Here is a 23,689-nt window from a genome sequence, read left to right as displayed (position 1 = left end):
AAACAGGGCAATACTAGAATCCTTTAGTTATGCTTCATCCCCTTTCACATGAACGCTACTCTAAGGCTGTGGCATAGGTAGGGGTCAAGGGGGGTGGCTGCCTCCAGATGCTACTTTTGAGGGGGGGCACCAAACTGAGCTTTTCTGTTTTGGTATATATTATGATTTACTTATGTTTTGGCTGTAATTTTGGCGGATGCAAACACTGACATTATCTCAAAGTGCTGAAAACCCTAGCTACATTTATGTCCTATGTTGTTTTTACCTGACTTCTTCATAATTTCTAACAATCAAGACTTTTAGCTTTTATTTCCTTCTCGCACAGCTCAATTTGTTGATTGTTCCTAACTTATGATTAATCGGTCTCTATTTTCTTTACAATATTTTCCAAGGGGCTGTCAGACGTGACATAAAGTTTGTTATGCCTCGCACATAGAGGTGTGGCATGGCAGGAGTGTAACACGCTTACTGGAGCTGGTGTCACTTAGAGGTGACTTACACCAGGGGAACAATGAATGGGCAGCCCTTTAGTTATCCCCTTAATTCTGTCTTGTCACTTATAAGTTTCGTCCATGACTCTATGTCATAAAACATGTGTTAACTAACTCAAAGACTTGTTTGAACTGTCTAAGTTTTTAAATAAACTGTTCTACTTTATTTCTTATACTGAATACACGTCTCGTTCCATTGCCCCGTTAGATGCGGTAACGTTCCTGCCTGTACTACGAGTGTCGTCGTTTCCAAATTTTCCGTTTATGTTTTGGCTACTTGAAACAAAGTTTGACAATGATCTATAGTCGTATGTCGAAAAAAGACACCACTTTTGTAACACATTTCTTGTTGGTTTTCATGACACTTGATCTCCTAGATATTGAATCCAACTTTAAAAATTTTCCCATGAATAAAATTTGATACGTGTCATCAACACGAGGATGAATAGCTTCGGGACGTGTTTCAAGCCTACTGTTTAAATGCTGTGGACCGATTTTCTAAGAAATCCGTGTAGACTACCCAATATAAATATAAGGAGACAGAAATTTAAGCTATCACTTTTTCCAGAAAGCATTAACATTAAAGCCGAAGAGATTAATTGCCTCATTAGAACGTGACATAAGGGGGAAAGGTTTCAAGAGGTGTAAGAAGATCTTAACGACGAAGATACATAGCTCATACTGTAAATCATTCGAAGCTTTATCGACTCGCAAGTAGAGAGGGATGGGAATATTTTGCCACTAGCCTGGACCTCTCCCATGAAATATGTCTAAATTTCCGTTATCTTTTCTACGACTCTATACGTATTTACAAGATTACCTAGCTTTAATGTGATTTTTGCTCCACCACAGAAAATCATTGCGCACATGACTGGGTATGAATATTGGATAAATCCTTGGGAAAAATTTATATATATATATATATATATATATATATATATATATATATATATATATATATATATATATCATGAAAAGAGAAATCACCAATGCTACAGCACAAACACACAAAAAAAAAAAAAAAAAAAAAAAAAAAAAAAAAAAAAAAAAAAAAAAAAAAAAAAAAAAAAAAAAAAAAAAAGGAGACAGAAGGAGAAAAGGAAGACTGTTTTCCTAAATTAGCGCGTTCATACTATAACGTGAAATATATCTTTTGCTGATAACTTTCTATTAAAATTTTGAGATTATATGGAGCTTTACTATTCGAAAACGGTCTAACAAAAACTGACTTTAGAAAACATCTTTATAAAATTTTGTCAAATAGTGTAGTATGCACATCACGAACATACATATAAATTTATTTCGGGAGAATTAGTGAAGGATAAAGACCAATGAGATAAATTTTCAGCAAGTGAAATAAGTTGAAAGATTTGCCTTTTTGGTTGTTGTTCTTCAAAAATAGTACTAGTATATCTCTCCTCCCACCCCCACCCCCAGAGGAAGCAATACTAAGCCTGTCGAAAAATATGAGGGAGAGAATTAAATCATTAACACTTTGGGTGAGGTGCTCTGCCGCCTTCGCCCATGCCTTGTTGAAGTGACGGCTATGAAATGCTATCATGGTCGAGTGGTCAAGACACCTAACTAAAAAGAAATCCACTATTCTTTTCGTAATAAAACTTGGTAATCACACGCCGAATTAAACTATATCATTCCTTCAACCTTTAGAGCCTTTATAAAAGTTTTATCTTTTGAACATCTGTCGCAACATTCAAAGCTTTATTATTTGCTGATTCATAACAGTAATGAGACTCTGTAATTTAGTAGTTAGAAGCTCTTTTTATCAATGGCACAAAGGAATGAGGTCAAATACCATCAAGTTTGTACTTTCGTTTGATGGAGCAACAGGTGGAGTAGGACTGCAAAATTTGCTGCACGTTGATGCAGCAGCTTTAGTCCACTTGGAATTTCTGCAACTTTTTCTTACTCCATGGTAATATATCAAAATTTAGAGACGAGCTTCAAGAATGGAGTCGTCTATTTATTGTGATTGCTGAAGTTCTTCAACATTTGTCAAGATTATTTCTTCAAATAGTTGAAAGAAAAGCTAAGACAATCGCAAGGGTTGCTTGCTCAAGTTAAAGATCAGTTTTACAAGATAACTGTGGGTAGACTCTGATTAGACAAGGCTAAGTTTGTCTTTATTCCCCCATTTTTGTAGGGATTTTCTTTAATTCGGCTTGCTGGATTTTCTAATCGTATATTTCCATAAGGTGTGGTATCTTGATATTTCATTTCAAATTAATAAGCTTGTGGATAGATCCTGAACAGTGTAATTTCAGCAGACAAAATGTTAGCTTTCCCGTGAGAGATTTTCATTAGTGCCTTCATTCTTACCTCCTTTTGTGATTTGTATTCCCTTAGGTGCATTTTTTTGGAACAGAGGATTGAAAAAAATCATCATTAAAGGAGAGGCTTTGTGCCCTCTGGAACAATTGAAGCTACGGGGGGAGGGAGGGAGTGAATGACATCCCTTAGAGAATCACACCTGCCCCTAGAAAAATGTATGTGTGTATATATAGGATTAACGACACTTCTTGACCACTAAGGTCCTTGTGTTGGCCCTGCAGCTGAGTTCCAACTCTGTATCCCGTATTACCAAATTTAGATTGAACCCACTGCACAACCAGAGGATAACTGCCCCAAGAAAAATCCTTAGAAGAGGGCATAAATTCCAATTCTGGCGGAAAAGGGTAGATGCCAATTCCCTCCTAGCCAGTTAACCCATAAAAAAAAATATCTTGACATGGCTGCACATTTGTTAAACAAGCACGCATAAACACACATTAGCTAATTAGGCTCTTTGTTTTTTTTACTAATTCTAATGCAGCAATTATGACAACTTTTGCAGGAAGGTTTTATTGCGACAAAGTAAGTGGTAATCCAAATATTCTTATTTGATCCTATTTCAAGCCCTTGGCTCATCATGGTGCCTCAGATGTGGCATCACGTGCGATTGGTTTGATTCTTCTCAATTTTGTTCATCTTTACTGTTGAATGGTCCGGTTCTGCCTAACTGTCTCGTAAATCTATATTAGCCGTTCTCAATAAGCATATGATGCATTAAGCAAGGTTTTAAACAGATAATCCTTTCGAGGAGAACTGCAGAGATGTAGACTGACACGGAAACATGTTGCTACATAAGAATCAAATGTTTTTCTAAGCATTGAGAGGATGATTAGGTCCCACTCTCTGAGTAACTCGAATTTTTTTTTCTTTAATCATCGTCTATTTAAAGAAAACATCAGCAAAGACTAGGTTTAACAACATTGATTGCAACTTCCAGCTCCTCGCAGTTCTGTATCTCCGAATTAAATAAACGTAAGGATACCTATTCAATAAAACTTAGGTACACCAAAAATTACTTAGTAATTTTTACTAAGAAAGGCATTCCATTGAAGTTCAAGGACACATCGTTGAATCCTCGGTCAAACCTACACGCAGCGCCAGATTTGACACTTGATTTCTCAAAGGATTTAAAATTTATCGTAATTTATCATGCCAAAGAAAAGAACATACAACGGTGTCTTCTTTCATATTTATATAAATGTGGCATGAAACCCCCGCTTAAAATTAAAGATATATTGAATTTGGTAATACAGTTTTCATCAAGATCCTCCCCCCAGTTTTTACGAGATGTTTTCCCGCTTGTTCTAATATTACGTACATTTTCTTACGATACTAACTGTTGATGTAAAACATTAAACTCAATGAGCTGCAACACATTTAGGGCGAGCATAAAAAGCAATTTTTTTATACATATAGCGCTACGTACTGTTCTTAAGAGTTCTAGATTCTTTTCATAAAGGTTTCTCTTTACTTTAATACACTCAATTTGACACGTTCATGGTTATTTCGGTAAGTTATAATAAGAGAGGTTTGTACAAGCATATAAGTCAAAAGATGTTCGTCACAAATATCTAGTCACAGTTGTTTCTCTTTACTTTAATATGCTCGTTCAATATTCAAGATTCCTGTCGATTTTTGTAAGCTATATTGAGCGCAGGGAAAGACGATTACATGACAGACATGAGAAATTCAAACGATCATAAAGTTTGGCTGGGAAACACCCTAACGATTCGTTAAGCATAAAAACCATCATTCGACTCATCGATGGGGGTTGATGTTTCATCTAATATGACCAGCCATTGTCACCAAATTTCATCAGAGTAATAGCGAAACAGGACAGGCTCACTAGGCGACATAGTAAATTCTTCTGCGCAAATTATTTTGAAATAGCCGCATGCCGTGTATGGTGCTTCTGTGTTTACCTACGGTCTTCACAGTTTTCCGAAAAATTAGTTGGATATATCGTGCAGCAGATAGACATTCATTCTACTGATACAAAGATCCACAGCGGCAGCTCTCATTTTCTATTCTATAGAAGATTCTCACTCTCTGGACAGTGATTGAGTGGTCCACAAAAAATACAAATACAAGGGCCTACCAGTTTGTGGATAATTAGTTTTACTTCATTTTACTCCTTAATTTTTTGCGCGGCAACGGAACATGTAATCATATGGAATGTAGATCTTCCAAAATTTGGACTATTACGCTTCACGCTATATATGTATAACTTCTATTCACACAAGAGACTATGACATATTTCCGCCGAACTGCAATACAATGTAGCTTCTTTGACGACGCAGTTGTTTCATTCTGAAGTATGCAGCCGCGAAATAAATCTTTGCTTCCCAAACAAAAGTACAAGCGGGTTTTACAGCTAAAAATTTACTAGCATGTGGCATCAAAATATTCAGCTTCTTTTATGAAAGATAAATAGACGGCTCTTACAGTCGCACACAATAATGCCGGCCAATTAATAAACTGATTGTGATTTATTTACTGCCAAAATTCATACAAGATACTTTTCTGAGGAATTTTTTTTGGATAAATTTAGGCATAAGGCTTAGTGACGAGGTGGCAAACTCTAGTCATTGTCAACAAAAGGAATGAAGTCCCCTCAGTAGGCGTCAAGAGAGGATGACTTAAATGCAGAAGATATATTCTTGAGACACTCAAGAAGAGTATGAGCTAATGGCAGACCCGCAAGCGTTATACAGAAAACTGAAAGCCCTAGGTTATATTAGGAAGAGATTGTGTAATGAAAAAAGTATGAAGTTCTTGTGGATTGCGAGCAGGCTGGAGCTTCCCACTCTTCATCACCGGGTGTATATCTTTAGGTGTTACTTGTTCCGCCATACCTAGGACATTTCTGTGATACCAGACATGTTTTAGGCACGCATGGTTACACCTCGCACCACGGGTGCTACGCACCACTCGGGGTACACGTATTTGGAAGCGGAAAATCCCTTGATGGGAGGTGTCCAAGGCTTGTGCTCAGGCACGTACGCAGGAATTTTTTTCGGGGGGGGGGCAAAACCTTCGAAACAGCAGATATAAAGTAGCACTTTTCTATTTAGTAATGCAAAAAGCAGGTATATCGAAAAATACAGATCCTGTAGTATTTAGAGGATGGGGGGGGGGGTAAGAAGACTGAAGCCTCAACAGTATGTTTTAGGCTCAGGTTATGTTCATAGCGATTTAGAACCAGTGATTAATGTATTATATCCCACTGAAAGGGAAATTTTAGGGTTAACAGTGCAATATGGATTCTGGGGGGGGGTAGTTCTTTTATTGCAAAAACGTAGATTTTAATGAAAAATGATAGTTTCCAAAATTGATCCATTAAAAGCTGTACTTTATCCTGAAAGGGGGGATAAACGCCCTAATATATAGGATAATTCTATTTTGTTGTGGAAAGCAAACTCTCTTAACAAAAAAAATAAATAAAAGCAAAATTGCTAATTACTTTAAAGAGGGTAAAAAGTTAGACAGAAAATGGGTTAATAATTTGGCAGTGACTTGACCGGATAATGGCATGCTGTAAAATCCCCCAAAAAAGGCTTCACACATGTATCTAGATTCTTAATAAACGTCCTACTTTTGCCAGAAATCCCAAAAAAACATGGGGAAATTAAACATTTCACAAAGTTTCGGGGGGGGGCGAAGGTCCCCCCCTGCGTACGTGCCAGCTTGTGCTTTAAGGAGCTGAAGCAGTGAAGGAGCTTTACTATAGTGTCAAGTTAAGTTGGCTTACTCTCGTGAAGATTTTTGATAATGTAAAGAGTATAAAAATTAAGCCGGAGTGTGTAAAAACTTAAATGTTTTGAAGTGGCACGTGCACAGGATTTTTTTCGGGGGAGAGGTATTAAAAAAAAAAGTTTTACAATTTGAATAAGAAGTTTCATCGGGATCGGGACCAGAGGCCAATTTTACGCACACTCCTGGTTTGGAAATTATAAATTAAGTAACAGCGCTCTTATTTGGCACATTTACTTAACCTAGCCTTATATAAAAGTCCTAAGTGCTGTCCATTTTCTTTACCTTTTATACCAACTTCAGCTCAAAAGTGAAAAAATGTGGAATTTTATTTGGTTCTACTGCACTTAGGGTGTGACCGTCTTTCGAGTGTTATTCAGGCCGGCAGTTCTTACTTTCAGGAGGGATCAGAGTACTGTTTGAGGCAGCAAGGCCAAATCCAGGATTTTGTTCGGTAAGGGAGTATTTTGTTTGGAGGCATTACGTTAAATACATAAACTAACCTAACCTTACCTAACCAAAATACAAACTAAACATTTAATTAAATAGAGGTACCATGTAGTTTCCCACCGAGCCGAAGCTAGCATTGTCTGCTATAAAGACTATGAAAACCGGTTATTGACTCATGTTCGCGTTACAAGATTTTGAGTATGGTGGCTATAAGACAAAAGTACCAAAAAACTTTACGAAATACATCAAAAGTTTGTTTATATATATTTTATTGCTTTTTCACGAGTCAAACAACTATTTTTTAGGGGGGGGGGTGGGAGAGAAAACTTTGTACCCCCTGGATACTGCTTTGCGTGATGGAAAAGTTGTATCCAAATATTTTCCTCAATCAAACAGTTCGTGGTAACGAACTGTAGTAAGGAGCGACCCGGCTCAATTGTAACCAAAACTCTAAAAAATGGAATTTTGATACCAATACCTACATCGAAAGAATTGCATTTTAATGCTGATTTTAAATATATAAGTTTCATCAAGTTTAGTCTTACCCATCAAAAGTTACGAGCATGAGAAAATTTGCGTTATTTTAGAAAATAGGGGGAAACGACCCCTAGAAGTCATAGAATCTTAACGAAAATCACACCATCAGATTTAGCGTATCAGAGAACCCTACTGTGGAAGTTTCAAGCTCCTATCTACAAAAATGTGGAATTTTGTATTTTTTGCCAGAAGGCAGATCACGGATGCGTGTTTATTTGTTTGTTTTGTTTTTTTTTCTTCCCCAGGGTTGGTCGTATCGACCCAGTTGTCCTAGAATGTTGCAAGAGGGCTCATTCTAACGGAGATGAAAAGTTCTAGTGCCCTTATTAAGTGACCAAAAAATTGGAGGGCACCTAGGCCCCCTCCCACGCTAATTATTTTACCAAAGTCAACGGATCAAAATTCTGAGATAGCCATTTTATTCAGCGTAGTCGAAAAACCTTGTAACTATGTCTTTGGGGACGACTTACTCCCTCACAGTCCCCGTGGGAGGGGCAACAAGTTACAAACTTTGACCAGTGCTTACATATAGTAATGGCTATTGGGAAGTGTACAGGCGTTTTTAGGAGGATTTTTTTGGTTGGGGGGAGGGGTTGAGAAGAGGGGGATATGCTGGGGGAACTTTCCATCGATAATTTGTCATGGGGGAAGAAAATCTCCATGAAGGGAGCGCAGGATTTACTAGCATTATTTAAAAAAAAAACAATGAAAAAATAAATATGAAAGTTCTTTCAGCTGGAAGTACGGAACAGCATTAAAACTTAAAACAAACAAAAATTATTACCCATTTGAGGGGCTCACCTCCTCCTAATACCTCGCTCTTTACACTAAAGTATTTTTATTAATTTCAACTATTTATTCTACGGCTTTTGTGATTCTGGGGTCATTCTTAATGAATTGGGATAAAATTTAAGCTTTAGTGTAAAGAGCGAGGATCTGACAAGGGGGCAAACCCCCTCATATATGTAATAAAAATATGAGAATACAAAAGTTCTTTAAGTAAGCTAATTTATAAGTTACGTAAATCTTTTACTAATAAAAATATTCGTAAAAAATTAAAAGTTCTAGTTGCCTTTTTAATTAACCAAAAAATCGGAGGGCAACTAGGCTTCCTCCCCCGCTCTTTTTTTCTCAAAATCATTTGATCAAAATTATGAGAAAGCCATTTAGCCAAAAAAAATTGTAAATTTCGTTTTAATTATTCCTCTGCGGAGAGCCAAAATCAAAACATGCATTGATTCAAAAACTAGAAATTAAATAAAAAAACGAGTTTTTTTAACTGAAAGTAAGGAGCGACATTAAAACTTAAAACAAACAGAAATTACTTCGTATATGAAAGAGGCTGCTTCCTCATCAACGCCCCGCTCTTTACGCTAAAGTTTTTTACTGTTTAAAAAGAAGAATTGAGAGAAAGAGTCAAACTTTAGCGTAAAGAGCGGGGCGTTGATGAGGAAGCAGTCTCTTTCATATATGAAGTACTTTCTGTTCGTTTTAAGTTTTAATGTCGCTCCTTACTTTCAGTTAAAAAAACTTGTTTTTTTATTTAATTTCTTCAGAGACGGGTATATTGAATCAATCAAGTTGAAGATTCTGTATCTTCTATCCCTCCTTTGTGCAAATGCGTTCGACAATTGTTTATGCTAGATAATACAAATAAGATGGCTGTACACATTTGCTCTAATTACAAGTTTTTCAAAAAAAACCTACAAACTGGAGGTATAAAGAAATAATTTTTAACTATATTTTAGGTTTTGAGTAATTGCGATTAAAGTTCTGGAAAGAATTTTAGGAAATACTCTCTCCATGAATTAATAACATTTAAAATAAAGACTACGAATAAAAAGTTGACACTGGTAAAAAAGGAGGGTTTCAGCAGACAATGTAACACCTCCACACCCTCACCCCCCATTCTCTGAAAGCGCGCCAATGCAGTATTAGTACTTCTCAACTATAGACGATCGCAAAAGAGCCTTTAGACCCACGGCCCCTAATATCTCAGGACATGGCTAACTTTCCTGTAATTTTCTGTATTTCCAAATATAACCCATTTTTGCATTTTAAAAGTTGTACCCCCTCCCTCCTCGAAGCAAATTCGTATGTATGGGTAAAGGATGCTGAGAAGACGCGGTATGCCGAAGAGCCTGGAATGTAATGACGAAGACAGATCGTGGCTAACAGATTATTAAATTTAAAAAAAAGTTTTTTTTTCAACTGAAAGTAAGGAGCAACATTGAAACTTATGAACAGAAGTTATTACATATATGAGGGGGAGTTGCTCTTCTCAACGCCCCGCTCTTTACGCTAAAGTTTTTTACTGTTTTAAAAAGTAGAGTTGGGAGAAGGAGTCAAACTTTAAGGTAAAGTGCGGGGCAATGAGGAGGGAACAGCCCCTTTCATATACGTACTAATTTTAGTTCGTTTTAATTTAATATTGATCCTTACTTTCAGTTGAAAAAGCGTGTTTTTTAATTTAATTTTGATTGTTTTTCAAATAAATCCAGGAAATCTGATCTTATCTCCACGGAAAAGTCCCTTTTCCCCACAGATTTATCTTAAGACAATTCAATCCTGGTGAAAATTTACCCCGAACGATTATCCTTCACATATCCACGCGTTCACATATCCACGAGTCGGCAAAGAGAAAGCAAGATACAAGAAGAATTTCGTATAGGAATTCTAGCAAATTCCCCCAGTGTAAAATTTCCCCCGAAAAATTCACCCCTGGAAACTTCTATACCCACGAAAAATTATCCTCGTGGAGAATCCCACAAGGAGAAAATTCCCTCCCCATCCAAAAAACGTATGCATATTTCCCAATAACAAATATTATACGCAAACAATGGGCAAATTGTGTAACTAAAAGACTTTTGCCCATGGGCTGGGGATGTCGTGACATATGCAAAGGCATGGTTATTCGGCCTTTCAACTATGCTGAACCAAAGGTTTATTTCAAAATTTTGATGGGACGATTTTGAGAAAAAAGGGTTGTGGGAGGGGGCCTAGTTGCCCTCCAATTTTTTTCGGTCTCTTAAAAATAGAACTAAAAACTCTAATTTTCGTTCGAATGGGCCCTCTTCCGATATTCTAAGACCACTAGGTCAATACGATTACCCATGGAAAAAACAACAACAAATAAACACGCATAGGCGATATTTCCTCTTTCAAAAAAAAAAAAAAATACAAAATACAAAATTCCACATTTTCGCGGATAGATTCATGAAGCCTTTATAGTAGGGTTTACACATGCGCTGAACCAGATGGTGAGATTTTCACTAAGAAGTTATGATTTTTACAGTATGTTTCCCTCTTTTTTCGAAAATCAGGCAAATTTTTTCAAGCTCGTAACCTTTGATGGGTAAGACTAAACTTATTGAAACTGATATATGTGTTGGTATCAAAATTCCGTGTTTTAGAGTTTTGGTTACTATTGAGCCGGGTCGCTCCTTTCTTACAGTTCGTTACCACGAACTGTTTGATAGGAACAAATGAAAAATAAAAAGCAGCAACAATCTGATCTGCATAGTATATGTTTTGCGGAAAAAGGAATTTAAAGACTGTCTAAGATCATGTTTTCTTTTTGGTTTTGAACAAATTTAGCGAAATGGATAAATAACATCATTTGAAACAATCAGATCGTCCCTGATGTAATAGAAATCACAATCTAGCGTGCACAGTTGATAATTTCAAAGAAAGATAGATGTTATTACAAATACTGTGGGTAGTTTTTAAAGTCAAACCTAAAATTCGTAGTCAGCAATTTGAACTTTGTGTGGTCCATTGAAAAATAATTGCATTTTTTTATAAGATCCGTCTTATCGTCAGAAAAAGAAGATAAACCTTTTGAATGCCAATCTGAAAATTTTACACAAATTACTCCGTTTAGTCTGCTCTCTGATCATCCCTGCACAAGCATTAAATACTATGAAAAAAGTTGTAACTAAAATATGATGAACTGAATGTGAACATGGAGATGGACTGATAGGTTGAAGAAAAATTCATAATAAAGAAGAGAATCATTGAGACACTCTCACTATTATTATTATTATGATAAAATATATTATTTTCTTTTATATGTCCTACTATCATATACCTAACTTTACGAGCTCTGCTCTCCGTTGGGGTTAATATTTTTGTAGTTTAAAGTGAAATGAATAAAAGATTAAACATTAGGGCATTATAAGAAATTACAGAAAAATTAGAAAAAATTCCTAGATCTGACCATTGATTAGCTAAGTTAACTTTCACTATTATTATTATTATGACGAGTCATATTATTTTCTTTTATATGGCCTACTATTATATAGCTAACTTTACGAGCTCTGCTCTCGATTGAGGTTAATGTTTTTGCAGTTTTAAGTGAAATAAATAAAACATTAAAAATTTGGAAATTATACGGAACTATGGAAAAATTGGAAAAAATTCCTAGATCTGGCCACTGGACCCAAAGACCCCTTGACGTCCGTATCTCTGAACAAAAACAAATGTGATGCATGAAAGATGTTTCAAGTCAAAGCGACGCAATATTCTGGGAGTGCAACACATTAAAGCAATTAAAGGGGACATCCTCAGATTATTGAGATTCGGGGGGATAAGGTAAAGAGTTGGGTCTAAATAGCCCATTCCTATTCTGAATACGGGACTGGTCACCAAAACCATCATTCTATGAGTGTATCAGATTATTTTTACAAAGAGGATCTTAAAAAAAAAATATGGGGACATTTTGTAAATTTTGAAGCCTTAGAGGAGGAAAATCCCCCTATCTGTTTTAAGCGATAGAAATAACTTCTATCTTTTATTTCAAAGAGGTTTATTAAATTATATTAGGTTATGAAGATGTAAAATAACATAAGAATTTGATGTTTTCCTTTATCGTTGATAGCTTGAATTAATACATGGCATGGTGGTTTCTTTTAAATGATTCGATTACTTAAAAATAAAGCTGAAAAAATGTTTGCTGTTCTTCTTTTTAACCGACAAAACGACAAATCGTAGAAAAAAAGGAAAAAGGAAAAAAAAAGGAAATCCCAACGAAGAAAACTTCCAGCCAGTGAAATGGAAACAACAAAACGAATAAAAAAAAATAATCCCAGCAAACACTGGTATATTGCATATTTCTTTTATAATAATTCATAAAATTTCCAAATTTGCAGAAAAGTTTCCGTAGCGATGGTAATGTCTTTCTCAGTTTAATTGGAAAGTCAGCACCATGTAGGGTAAAGTGTATTTAATGATCGTCTTCATCTCGATTTTCGGTGAGTTATCTAAATTTATTTTTTACCTCTGTCATCAGAAAAGACGATGAACATTTTGATTGCCAATCAAAAATCTTATACAAATTACTCTGTTTAAATCCACTCCCGCATCATCTGTACACATCTATTAAATATGAATTTGGAGAAGAAAAAGCTACATTTTAAAAGACGGACTTAAAATTTTTCTTTTCTTCTGAATACATTACTGCGTGTATGGATGACATAACCTATGGGTTTATTCTCTCCCTGGAATTTTTCAGGGCTGTCCGAAGAAAGATTCAATAATTTTCACATTATTTACCAATTCTTTTGTTGTTTTTAGAATTTACTCCCTACCGCCCTCTGATAACAATGTCTCATATACTTTGGTTTTGAGTATTCCCAAGGCGCTTATGCACAATTAAGCATAAATAAGCAAAATTTGCTTCTAAAAGCAAGAAACTAGTTAAATATCTCAACTACAGTAAAGTTCGGTTTTCTGGGGGTTTTGACATAATCGTGAGCCAACTGGGGACTTTGCATCTAGATGATAATATTGTAATATTGTGATGTGATACTGGGGCAGTATATTGCTGTGAAAAAAACTTTATTGTAATATTAGTAGATGTAAAATTTAAGGACCTCAAGGCATTTTAAAATTTAGACTTCCAAAGTGGTTCCTTGGAAAGCTGCGGGGGACCATAATTTGAGCCAAAATTCGTCTCCATAAAGTGGTTGATGAGTTTTAAGACCAGTCACAAGACACGCATCGTTTTCAAACTCCTGTTGTTTTTCTTCAGTTTTTTTTTCGTATTCGGAACCAAAAATTGAACTAGTTTACAATATATTAGGACCTTTAGTAAAGGAATGGTCAAGCAATAAAACTTTATACTTGCTTTTTTTTCCATTAAATTTCGGGTGATTAGCAAATGCATACTTTTTCGAAATCAGCTGGGAACAGATGCACTTTTCAGTAGAAGATTCTACTTCCAGTAAAATTTTCTTGGGCGGGATGAAAAAAGGTCACAAGAAAAGATTAGAGAAAATATGAAGTTGGACGGAGTTAAGAGCAAAGGTCTTTGGAGTTGAGGAGTAGCACGTCCTGCCTCGCCTGCCTTAGGTATTTGATGCTAAGATGAGTTTTCAATAGCAATAGCAGTAGTCATGGTTGCCAAAGTGGCACTGTTGGTGTCATTTCAACGTAATTTTGGTGTCTGCAATGTTTTTGCATTACCAATTTTAAACACAATGGTGCCGGCCGGGCAAACAATTTTTCTGTACGGATATAACAAGGAAAAGAAGTAGTTAGTTACTTGTCTGAAGGTATTTTTGTTATCGTGGGAACATGCACTCCAGCTGTCGATGCAAAATTCAACTCCTGCCAGAATCTAGCTTAGTACCCGCGGCAGAGCGCCACGGATTAGGCAGAGCTTAAAAACCACATTCTGTTTTAAGATTAGAATGACAACTGATAGAATCAATTCCTCATGCTCTTTGACAGGTAGAACTCTGTGAGCAAGCACTCCGGCTGCCAATGCAAAATTCAACTCCCGCCAGAATCTATCTTAGAACCCGCAGCAGAGCACCATGCATTAGGCCAAGCTTAAAGCCCCGATAGAGCTTAAAACCAAATTCTATTTCAAGATTAGCATGATAACTGATAGAATCAGTTTTCCTTGCTATTTGACATTTGCCTTTAATCGACCCAAGAGTCGCTCCTGAAATTAAGCATTTAATAAGTCCACCCATTAAGAGTTGTGTGGGCAAAGTAAGAAGTGAGTATCTGATGTTTATTCGAATCCTATAACAACAGGAGGCCCCGATTGCAATTTTCCGTATGTTATGACAGCCCCTGTAATAGGTAATACAATGGATGGAAAATGCAATGCACTGGTCGAATCTTATCAAATACCCTGTGTGGGGTAGGCAAGGGTTGTTAAATTTGGCTACAGGGTTTAATTAATGAACAAAAGAGCACATCTGATGATATCATGAGCTTTTAGTTTGAAGTTAACAATAGAGTAATCATGAGATTGGATGAGGCCACTGAATTTAGGAGCTAAACGTGCCAAATTTGTTCAAAGTAGTTCGTCCTCAATCTCGATTTTGGGATATCATGAGCTTTTATTTTGAATTTAACAACAGAGTAATCATGATATTAGATGAGTCCACTGAATTTAGGAGCTAAACGTGCCAAATTTGTTCAAAGCAGTTCGTCCTCAATCTCGATTTAGGAATTTTCAGTTGATAATTAAGATAATTATATTGAGAGAATAACTTAGATTTCAAGTAAACAGTAATAACACGAATTTTCCGTGAACCCTTAATCTTTGTTTTTTTTTTTTATTAGCTTTTTTGTACGCATTAAAAGTGAAACAACATGTAATTTAGCAGAGGAATTGTTCTTTTCAAATTACTCATTGTTTAATGGTATTTTCATGTGGAAAGTCTCGGCACAGGCAAGAAGTTTTCTTGTAAAAAAAAGATGTGACTAAAAAAACTTTTCATCCTTTTTACTGGTTCAAAATTTCTATTAAAAAAGCTCTTTTACAGGTTCAAAATTTGACACTGCAGTAATGGGTAAATACAACAACGGGTAAAAGACTGAATCATTTGGCTTCCCATTGTAGCCCACTTAATGTATAATTCGACTAGCTTAAAAAAAAATGAGTCACAAAAATCGTAGTTGTTAGGTATTTAGTTTTAATTCTTCTAATTTTGGCTTTTATTGGACTTTATTCATCTTTAATGTTCGTTATTCATTCGTTTGTTTTTTTCACATTGACTCTCCACATTTTATTTTGGTTCATTCTTTGTCTTTTTTTGGTATTTTCCTTAATTTTTTTTTTTTCACACTGAAGAAGAGAGGCGGTTGTTTTTCCGAAGTATTTGCTTTGTTTTTTAGTATTTTCGTTTGGCCTTAAAAATCCCGTTTTTGTTCATTTTTTCTTTATAAAAATGTTTCCATGGTATAAAAGCACACTTTTTAACACGGATTTACAGGACAATAGTACCTCTTTTCTTCTCTGATTTAGCCAAAAACTGTGGTTATTTGCAATGCTACTAAACATTAACAGTAAGCTCGACCTGTACAATCCAAATAATGGCCAAATTTCGGCCAAGCAAAATAACGACCTCTACAATCCAAATAATTAGAAGCGGCAACAGACTATCTTACTGTGTTCGTTCAGTGAAATTACCTCAATTTTTCTCCAGTGGAGTTGATGTGACTCGACAATTTTCGTTAGGAGAGCAACACGGAAAAAATTCCTCCTTCAAGGAACTTTCCCCCTCTTTGGCATATACTTCACGTTAATTTTAACCTTGGAAGGAGACTATACCCCTTATCCATAAGTAAGTGCTATATACAAAAGTAAAAGTAATAACTAAGAGCCTGAAAAACAAATATCCTGCATCAGCTTCGATTAAACCGACTGTCAATTTGATATGACAAAACCATTCTGTCCCAGCACTAGAGTACGAAAAAAAAAAATATCGGGCACAAAGCTAGGGATAGGGTGAAAATTCGGTATCGGTATTAGGACTTTTATTGATTTCTTCAAGTTTTTATTTTATTAATATATCTAGTAATTACAAAGCTGTCAGTAACTGTGTATGCATCAATAAATTGAGAAAAACCAATTCAATTCTATTCTCTATATGAGTACATAGCCAAGTTTTTCTATTTCATTCTACTGGTTTGTTAAAAATGAAAAAAAAGAAAGCCCTTCTGCCGTAAGTAAGTCAGGATTTTCTACAAGCCTTAAGAACGAGAAAGTTTCACTGACAGTTTCATAGTTACTTGGCAAATACAAAATAACAAACAGACTCATCCAACTCAAGACTCATCCCAGTTCACTAAAATACAAGGTGATTGGGGGCAAAATGTTCTTTATTTAAATCTAGGAGCGGAACACTCCTAAATCGAAGAATTGTTTTTCAATTTTCTTTGACGAAAAAAAAAATCCAGTTAAAACACCAAAAATACTTTCCACAAATCTAGGGGGATAGTTACCGCCCCCTCTCTCATTTATGGCCCTTTCATAAAATTAGTGTAACCCACGAAACGAATGCTGAATTTTCACCCTGTACGAAGCCTTTTCTAATAAAGAGTTATTATGTTCCTGAGATCCCTTGATTTGACTGTTTATGTGCATTTCAATTGCAGAACTTTCATCTATTTAAATCCTAAGAAAGCAATTCAGGTAAAACGGTTCAAAACATAAGCACCCTTTCACGTGAAATCATCAAAGAATTCTCTTGCTTTGAACCCAACAGTATATCTGTAACACCCCCCCCCCTCCTATGAATATAAGCATAATAAATAATAACTTACAGTCCAGCGGAAGGAAAATTGCAGCATGAGATTAGCTCCGACAGACTGTGGCTCAGTAATGACGAAGTTGTTTTCTCCAAGAACAGGACTAGACACATTCCCAAAAGAACACATACCAGTAGTAGTCACATTATTTTGAAATTCCTTCAGACAAAGTCTAAAATAAGTTTGACACGGCCGACTACATTTTGTACTCTTAGGTAACGATCCCCCACAACAGTGATGAACTGCCAGATGACCTCTGGGGTTTTGAACTTCTAGAATTTCCAGCTGAAATTGTCCCGAAGAAATCACTAGCTAAAATAAATAAACTTAATTAGCAGGGTTATGGAAGGTCACGTAAAAATGAGACAAAAGAAATTCAAAGATTGTGAGAGCTTGTAGAAAATTGGACAATAAAGAGACGGTCTTCTGGATTCAGCCCAGATTTTTCTAGAAATTTTCCGTTTCTTAGTTCTAGGAAAAAAATTGTCCAACTAATATATTTTTTTAAATTGAACAACTAATAACACGTGTTATTTAATAAAGCTTATGCGTTAAAAAATAAAAGCTAACGTGTTATTTCATAAAGCTAAAGCAACATAGCAAAGAAATTCAATTCGCAGGAAACACCTATCTTGGACCAAATGTCAGACATAATAAAACTACTGAGGCGGTATCCAGGAAGGAGGTTAGAAGGTTTGAACCTCATCTGAAATGTTTATTCAACTCGTAAAAACGTAACAAAAAGGCACATACGCACATTTTTGATCCGTCTTTTTAAGTTTCTTTTTGTAAACCCAAAGAAAATCCTGGTTACGGTCCTGACTATTACTACTGCCTCTAACACGTCATTGTAGCGCCAAGTCCTCTGAGCTGCGTAAACTTATCCTTCGCTAATCTATTCAAAGCTTCACACTTTACCCCGGTTCTAGGCGTTTACTTCCCCAGAAAAAGCCCTTCTGTGGAAAATACTCCCATACCAGAAAATGCATCATCACTGAAAGGAAATTGTTCCCAAAAATGTACTCTATCCTGAAAATTCTCCCAGACAATCCCCCCTTACAGAAAACTCCCCCCCCCCCGAAATGCAGAATTAGTTCTAAGGGAGAGACGAGTGGAGGGTAGAGGTAAAAATTGATGTGTAATGCCCCGGGTCGTAGCAAGGATTTTTGTTAGGGGGTGTTTTTTCGGAAGGGGGTGGGGGTGTGGTAAAAAAGAAACTTTAAAAACCCATATAAATCCGAAACTGATACCTACTCCCTTATGATTTCTGGGAATATTTTTTGTCTACGCTGTTAAGATGAAAAGAAAAAGTGAAACAAAAACAAAACCCCAAAATGAGCAGAATTTATTCTATATAGGAGGGGGACTTTCCTTCTTCATCTACACCTCCACCTCATGGTCACAGAAACTTCGGAGGGTACTCATTAGATCAGAAATTGAGAGTTCAGGTCCTTTTTTTACAAGTCGTAAGTGATTGGAGAGCAAACAGCCACGAGGGGGGGAAGTGTTTTCCAGGGGAGCATTCTCTGAGAGAGGAGTTTTCGCAGGTTGGGGGGAGTATTTTAAATGGGGGGTATTTTCCAGCCAAGGTATTTTCCGCAGGGGTATTATCCGCGGCGGGTATTTCCTACGGGAGGTATTTTCCACAGGGGTATTATCTAGAGGGGAGGGATTTTCCTGGGCTGTCTTACGTTTTTCCCCAGTTGTATGGCCACTACGCAAAATCTTTGGAAATTTCTCTATATCGCATGCAGGAATTGGACCTTTACTAAAGATTTTCTATCATCTAAATCAAATGCCTGTTCATAATCAAACAAACAGTTTATAATAATGAACGGTAAGTACGAGATGAATCGGCCCAATAGGAACCGAAACTTTTAAAAAAGAAATAATCAAAAGGATTTGATGAATAGAAAATCAAAATAATTGGCTTTTTATGCTAACTCTGAATATGTAAAATTAGTGGTACCCATCAAGAGCTACGAGCCTGAAAAAAATTTGCCTGATTTTCGAAAAAGGGGGTAACGCCCACAAAAAGTTAAGAGACCTTTCTAAAAATCACTATCAGATTTCAGCATATCAGAGAACCCTACTGTATAGATTTCAAGCTCCTATATAACGAAATATGGAATTTCGTATTTTTGCCAGAAGAAAGATCACGGATGCGTGCTTATTTAATTTTTTTCTCAGGGATGATTGTATTGAACTAATGGTGCCAGAATATTGGAGAAGGCTCATTAAGACGTAAATCAAAAGTTTTTAGTGAACTTTCTGAATGTCCAAAAAGATTGGACGGCATCTAGCCCGCCTCCCATGCCCTTTTTCCTCCCAAAGACATCCGGTCAAAATTTCTAGATACTCATTTGGTTCAGCATCATTAAAGAGTCAAAAAGTTAGGCCTTTGGAGATGACATGGCCCCCCAGAGACCCTGGGGAAAGGCCTTCAAGTTTTGTAATTTGCCCATTGTTTACATAGTGCTTGTTGATGGGAATTAAATGGAAATTTTATGGATACATATTAGGAAACAGCATAAAAGAAATTCTTTTGATATATTAACTGTTATCAAAATTCCTTTTTAGAGTTTGGTTGCTATTGGGCCAAAGTTATGGATCGTTACCACGAACTGTTTGAACACCACACTGTTTTTTTCTTAAAACGTCATCTACAAGTCTGATCTCTTAGTCTGATAAGCATCCTAATGATAAGTAATTGCCTTCCTATAGTTGTTAAGCTAATCAAACAAACACAACTTATAAACAATAGGGAAATTTTTTTTTTCAAGACAGTGGAATTCAATTTAGTGAATATTTTGGTCCTATGTCCAAGGTCCGTCTTCAGCACAGCACAAGAAAAATATACTACTACTACTACTAATAATAACTCACTGCAGCACCAAGCCGCCTGAGGCCAACACAGCTACGCACGCTCCTCCTCCAACCTAATCTATTTAAAGCCCCCCTCTTTACACCCTCCCAGGAAGTTTCCATTTCCTTTAAATCTTTATTTATGACATCATCCCAACCCAGACAAGGACGACCGGCTTTCCGTGTAGCCCCAGACGGTTAACAAAAAGGACAATCTTCGGTAATCTGTCATCCTTCATCCGTAGAACGTGACCTAGCCATTTCAACCTTTCTTTCATTATAGCCCCAGAAAACGGGATTGAACCACACTTTTCGTACAACCTACTGTTTGAAATACTGTCAGTCAGCCGGGTACCCAGAACAATCCGTAGGCAATTTCTCTGGAAAACATCTAGTAAATTTTCATCTGCTTTTCGAGTGCCCATGCTTCAGAGCCATAGTTGACCACTGTCATCACTGTAGCTTCCAAGATTCTAATCTTGGTTTGTAGACTTATCTTTCTATTCTTCCAATTTTTTTTTAACTGTGAAAAAACACCCTGAGCCTTAGCTATTCTACTTTTAACATCTTCACTGCTCCCACCATCTTTACTAATAATACTACCAAGGTAACTAAAGCTCCCAACCTGATCAATCTTTTCGTTATCTGATGTCACCTGTTCATCTTCACTTATTCCTAGCCTTAGTGACTTAGTCTTCTTAACATTAATTTTCAAGCCTATTTTAGCACCCTGAACTCGTAAAACCTCTAAAAATTTATTCATTTTGCTCACACTTTCATCTAATATGTTTAAATCATCAGCATAATCTAAGTCCAGGAGCGTTCTTCCTCCCCATTTGATTCCATGGTCTCCAATTGCCTTTCCTGTGCTCCTTAAGACGAAGTCCGTCAAAATGATCCATATAAAGGGGAATAGAACACAACCCTGCTTAACTCCTGATTTAACACAAAACCAGTTGCTAACCTCATTTCCTACCTTAACCGCAGCAGTATTATTCTCGTACATAGCGCAAATCACTTTAATGTATTTTTCTGGTATACCATATAACGATAAGACCTTTGTTAACGCTCTTCTATCAACAGAATCGAAAGCTTGCTCATAATCGATAAAACTGAGGACCAAAGGTGTTTGACAGCGAAGGGACTTCTCAATTATTAACCTAAGAGTGAAAACATGGTCGACACATCCTCTACCTTTTCTAAAACCGCATTGTTCTTCCCTTAAAACTTTGTCTACAGCATGTCTCAGTCTAAAAGGTATCATATTACTCAGTAATTTGCTACCTACAGAGACCAGACTAATGCCTCGATAATTACGACACTCACTCTTGTCACCTTTCTTATACAGTGGTTTAATTAAGGTTTTCCTAAAATCATTGGGTACTTCCCCTTTTTCAAAAATCATGTTCATAATCTTCAGTAGCTTATTGCTAACCTCAGTTCCACCATATTTAAGAAACTCATTAATCATACTATCAGCACCTGGGGCCTTCTTATTTTTTAATCCTTTTAGTACTGTCGCTAATTCTTCCTCACTAAACAAATCTTCCTTCACATCCAAGATATCACAAAGTTTTTCATTTTCATCTATATCTTTTCCTGCAACTGTATCTCGGTTTAGCACATTCTCAAAATGTTCCACCCATCTTTCTTTAACTTTTTCCTTATCACTAATTGTGGCCCCATCTCTATCTTTAACTAGAACTAGTCCGGATTGGCTACTCCCTTTCAATTTATTAACATGCCAGTATAATATTTTACTATTATGCCGTCTAGCCGCATCTTCCAGATCCTCAGCAATTTTATCCATCGCTTCCACTTCACATCTCCTTAGTTCATATTTTAATACTTTCTCCACTTTCTTTACATTCCTTTTGTTTTCATGCGACCTATCACTCAGATAATTCTTATACAAACACCTTCTACTCTCTATTAAACCTAAAGCTTTTTCACTAATATTCCTAGTTGCAGTCTTAGCACTCTTCCCAAGGACACCATCAGCAACTTAACAAATTGTTTTTCTGAAATTATTCCATCTATCTTCCACATTGTCAAATTTTAAACTCTCAAGTTTAGTACTCAACTGTTCCTGGAATTTTTTTCTCAAATTTTCATCCTGAAGTCTACCAACATCATAACTTTCCGGAAGGGAGTTACCCTTCCGAAATTTCAGCATTGAATTAACCTTAGACACTACTAGATGGTGATCTTTACTTTTAACATCAATAACGGCACTCCTATACACCCTAGTATCTTGTATTGATCCTGCTAGTCTTCTGTTTACAATAACATAATCAATAAGGTTTGCTGTCTTACCATCACGTGAATACCATGTCAACTTATGGGCCATTTTGTGACCAAACATCGTATTGGTTATAACTAGGTTGTTATACCTACAAAATTGCAAAAGCCTATAGCCATTACTGTTTTCGTTTCCTACACCAAATTTACTTAGGCTAGGATACCATCTATCCCTATTTCTACCAACCTGGGCATTAAAATCTCCTAGCAAAAACACCATATTTCTACCTGGTACCCTGTCTATTTGCTCCTGTAACTGTAAGTAAAATTCATCCGAGTCACTAGTATCTCCATCAGTTGGTTCAATGGGGGCATATACTACTATAACTGATACCCTAAACTTTTTAGTCATAAAATGAGCAATTAGTATTCTATTGTTAATACCTTCCCAGCCTAAACAAGACTTAGCAGCTTCCTTATTCATCATGAGCCCTACTCCCTGTCTATGTACTCCATCCTTCCTGCCTGAGTAAACAAATTATATATTCATGCCTACAAATATTATGCTACTACGGGGAGGCAGCCCATAGTAGATAAATTAGCTAGGAAGAGATTTTTCAGCCCGAAAACACCCATCAAAACAAACAGAGCCCAGAAAAATATCCAATAATCAAAATCCCGTACGAGTGCTGTGTTGTTTACTAGGCTATAATTTCCTCGAGGAACGCCACTCCTCAAGTGGGAAAAATTGACCGCAAGTTTCCCAGTCTTGGAGGTACCCCGAAAGGGTCGAGGCAGCCCTTTACAGAGGCCGTTGTCCATAAATCTGGATCTTACGCCCTGCCGCAGTTGTCCTCCTATAGAGGATCCTCCCATGATGGTGTTCTGCTTTTAATTTTCACCTTTTAATGTATATATATATATATATATATATATATATATATATATATATATATATATATATATATATATATATATATATATATATATATATACTAGCTGGGTAGTTCCCTCGAAATATTCGCTTTTTGTGTTTTCTTCAGTATTTTCATTTGGCCTTCCAAACCCCATTTTTAGATCGCTTTCTTTCTTTCTGTTATGGCAGGCAAATGTGGTTTGAGAAAATATCTTAAGAAGACCTTATTTCCTCCCAAAAAAAACTGAATGAAACTTTCAATTTATGCGATCAATTTAATTTCTAGTAAGCGTAACTAACACACTAACTTTCTAGCGGCGACGCTGGCAACACAGGCGGCAACACTGCCCTTATTTGTGGCAATTTTTTAATTTAACAAAAAAGATAAGGGTTGGCAACCCAGCGTCCAATCCACTGTGGAAACTATATTATATTACTTTGTTTATATAAAAGCTGGACTATATAAAAGCTTATATAAAGTTGGGCCCCTCTCAAAAAGGAATCCTGGCAAACTCATTGGTGATATTGTTTTTAG

At 36.3% G+C, this 23,689-nt stretch overlaps 1 protein-coding gene across 1 annotated transcript in view; it reads right to left on the bottom strand.

Moving 5' to 3' along the window:
• The window catches only part of LOC136039082 (protein jagged-2-like), a 153,548-nt gene that overhangs the window by 92,037 nt on the left and 37,822 nt on the right, over window positions 1–23,689 (bottom strand). Inside the window, exon 4 of the mRNA XM_065722566.1 lies at window positions 17,148–17,444. Coding sequence (XP_065578638.1) covers window positions 17,148–17,444 — 297 coding nt within the window. The remainder of the gene's footprint in view (window positions 1–17,147; window positions 17,445–23,689) is intronic.

The sequence above is a fragment of the Artemia franciscana genome, chromosome 19, assembly GCF_032884065.1.
Source record: "Artemia franciscana chromosome 19, ASM3288406v1, whole genome shotgun sequence".
Lineage (NCBI taxonomy): Eukaryota > Metazoa > Arthropoda > Branchiopoda > Anostraca > Artemiidae > Artemia > Artemia franciscana.
The sequence above is the reverse complement of the archived record's forward strand: the minus strand, read 5'-3'. Positions and strand labels throughout refer to the sequence as shown.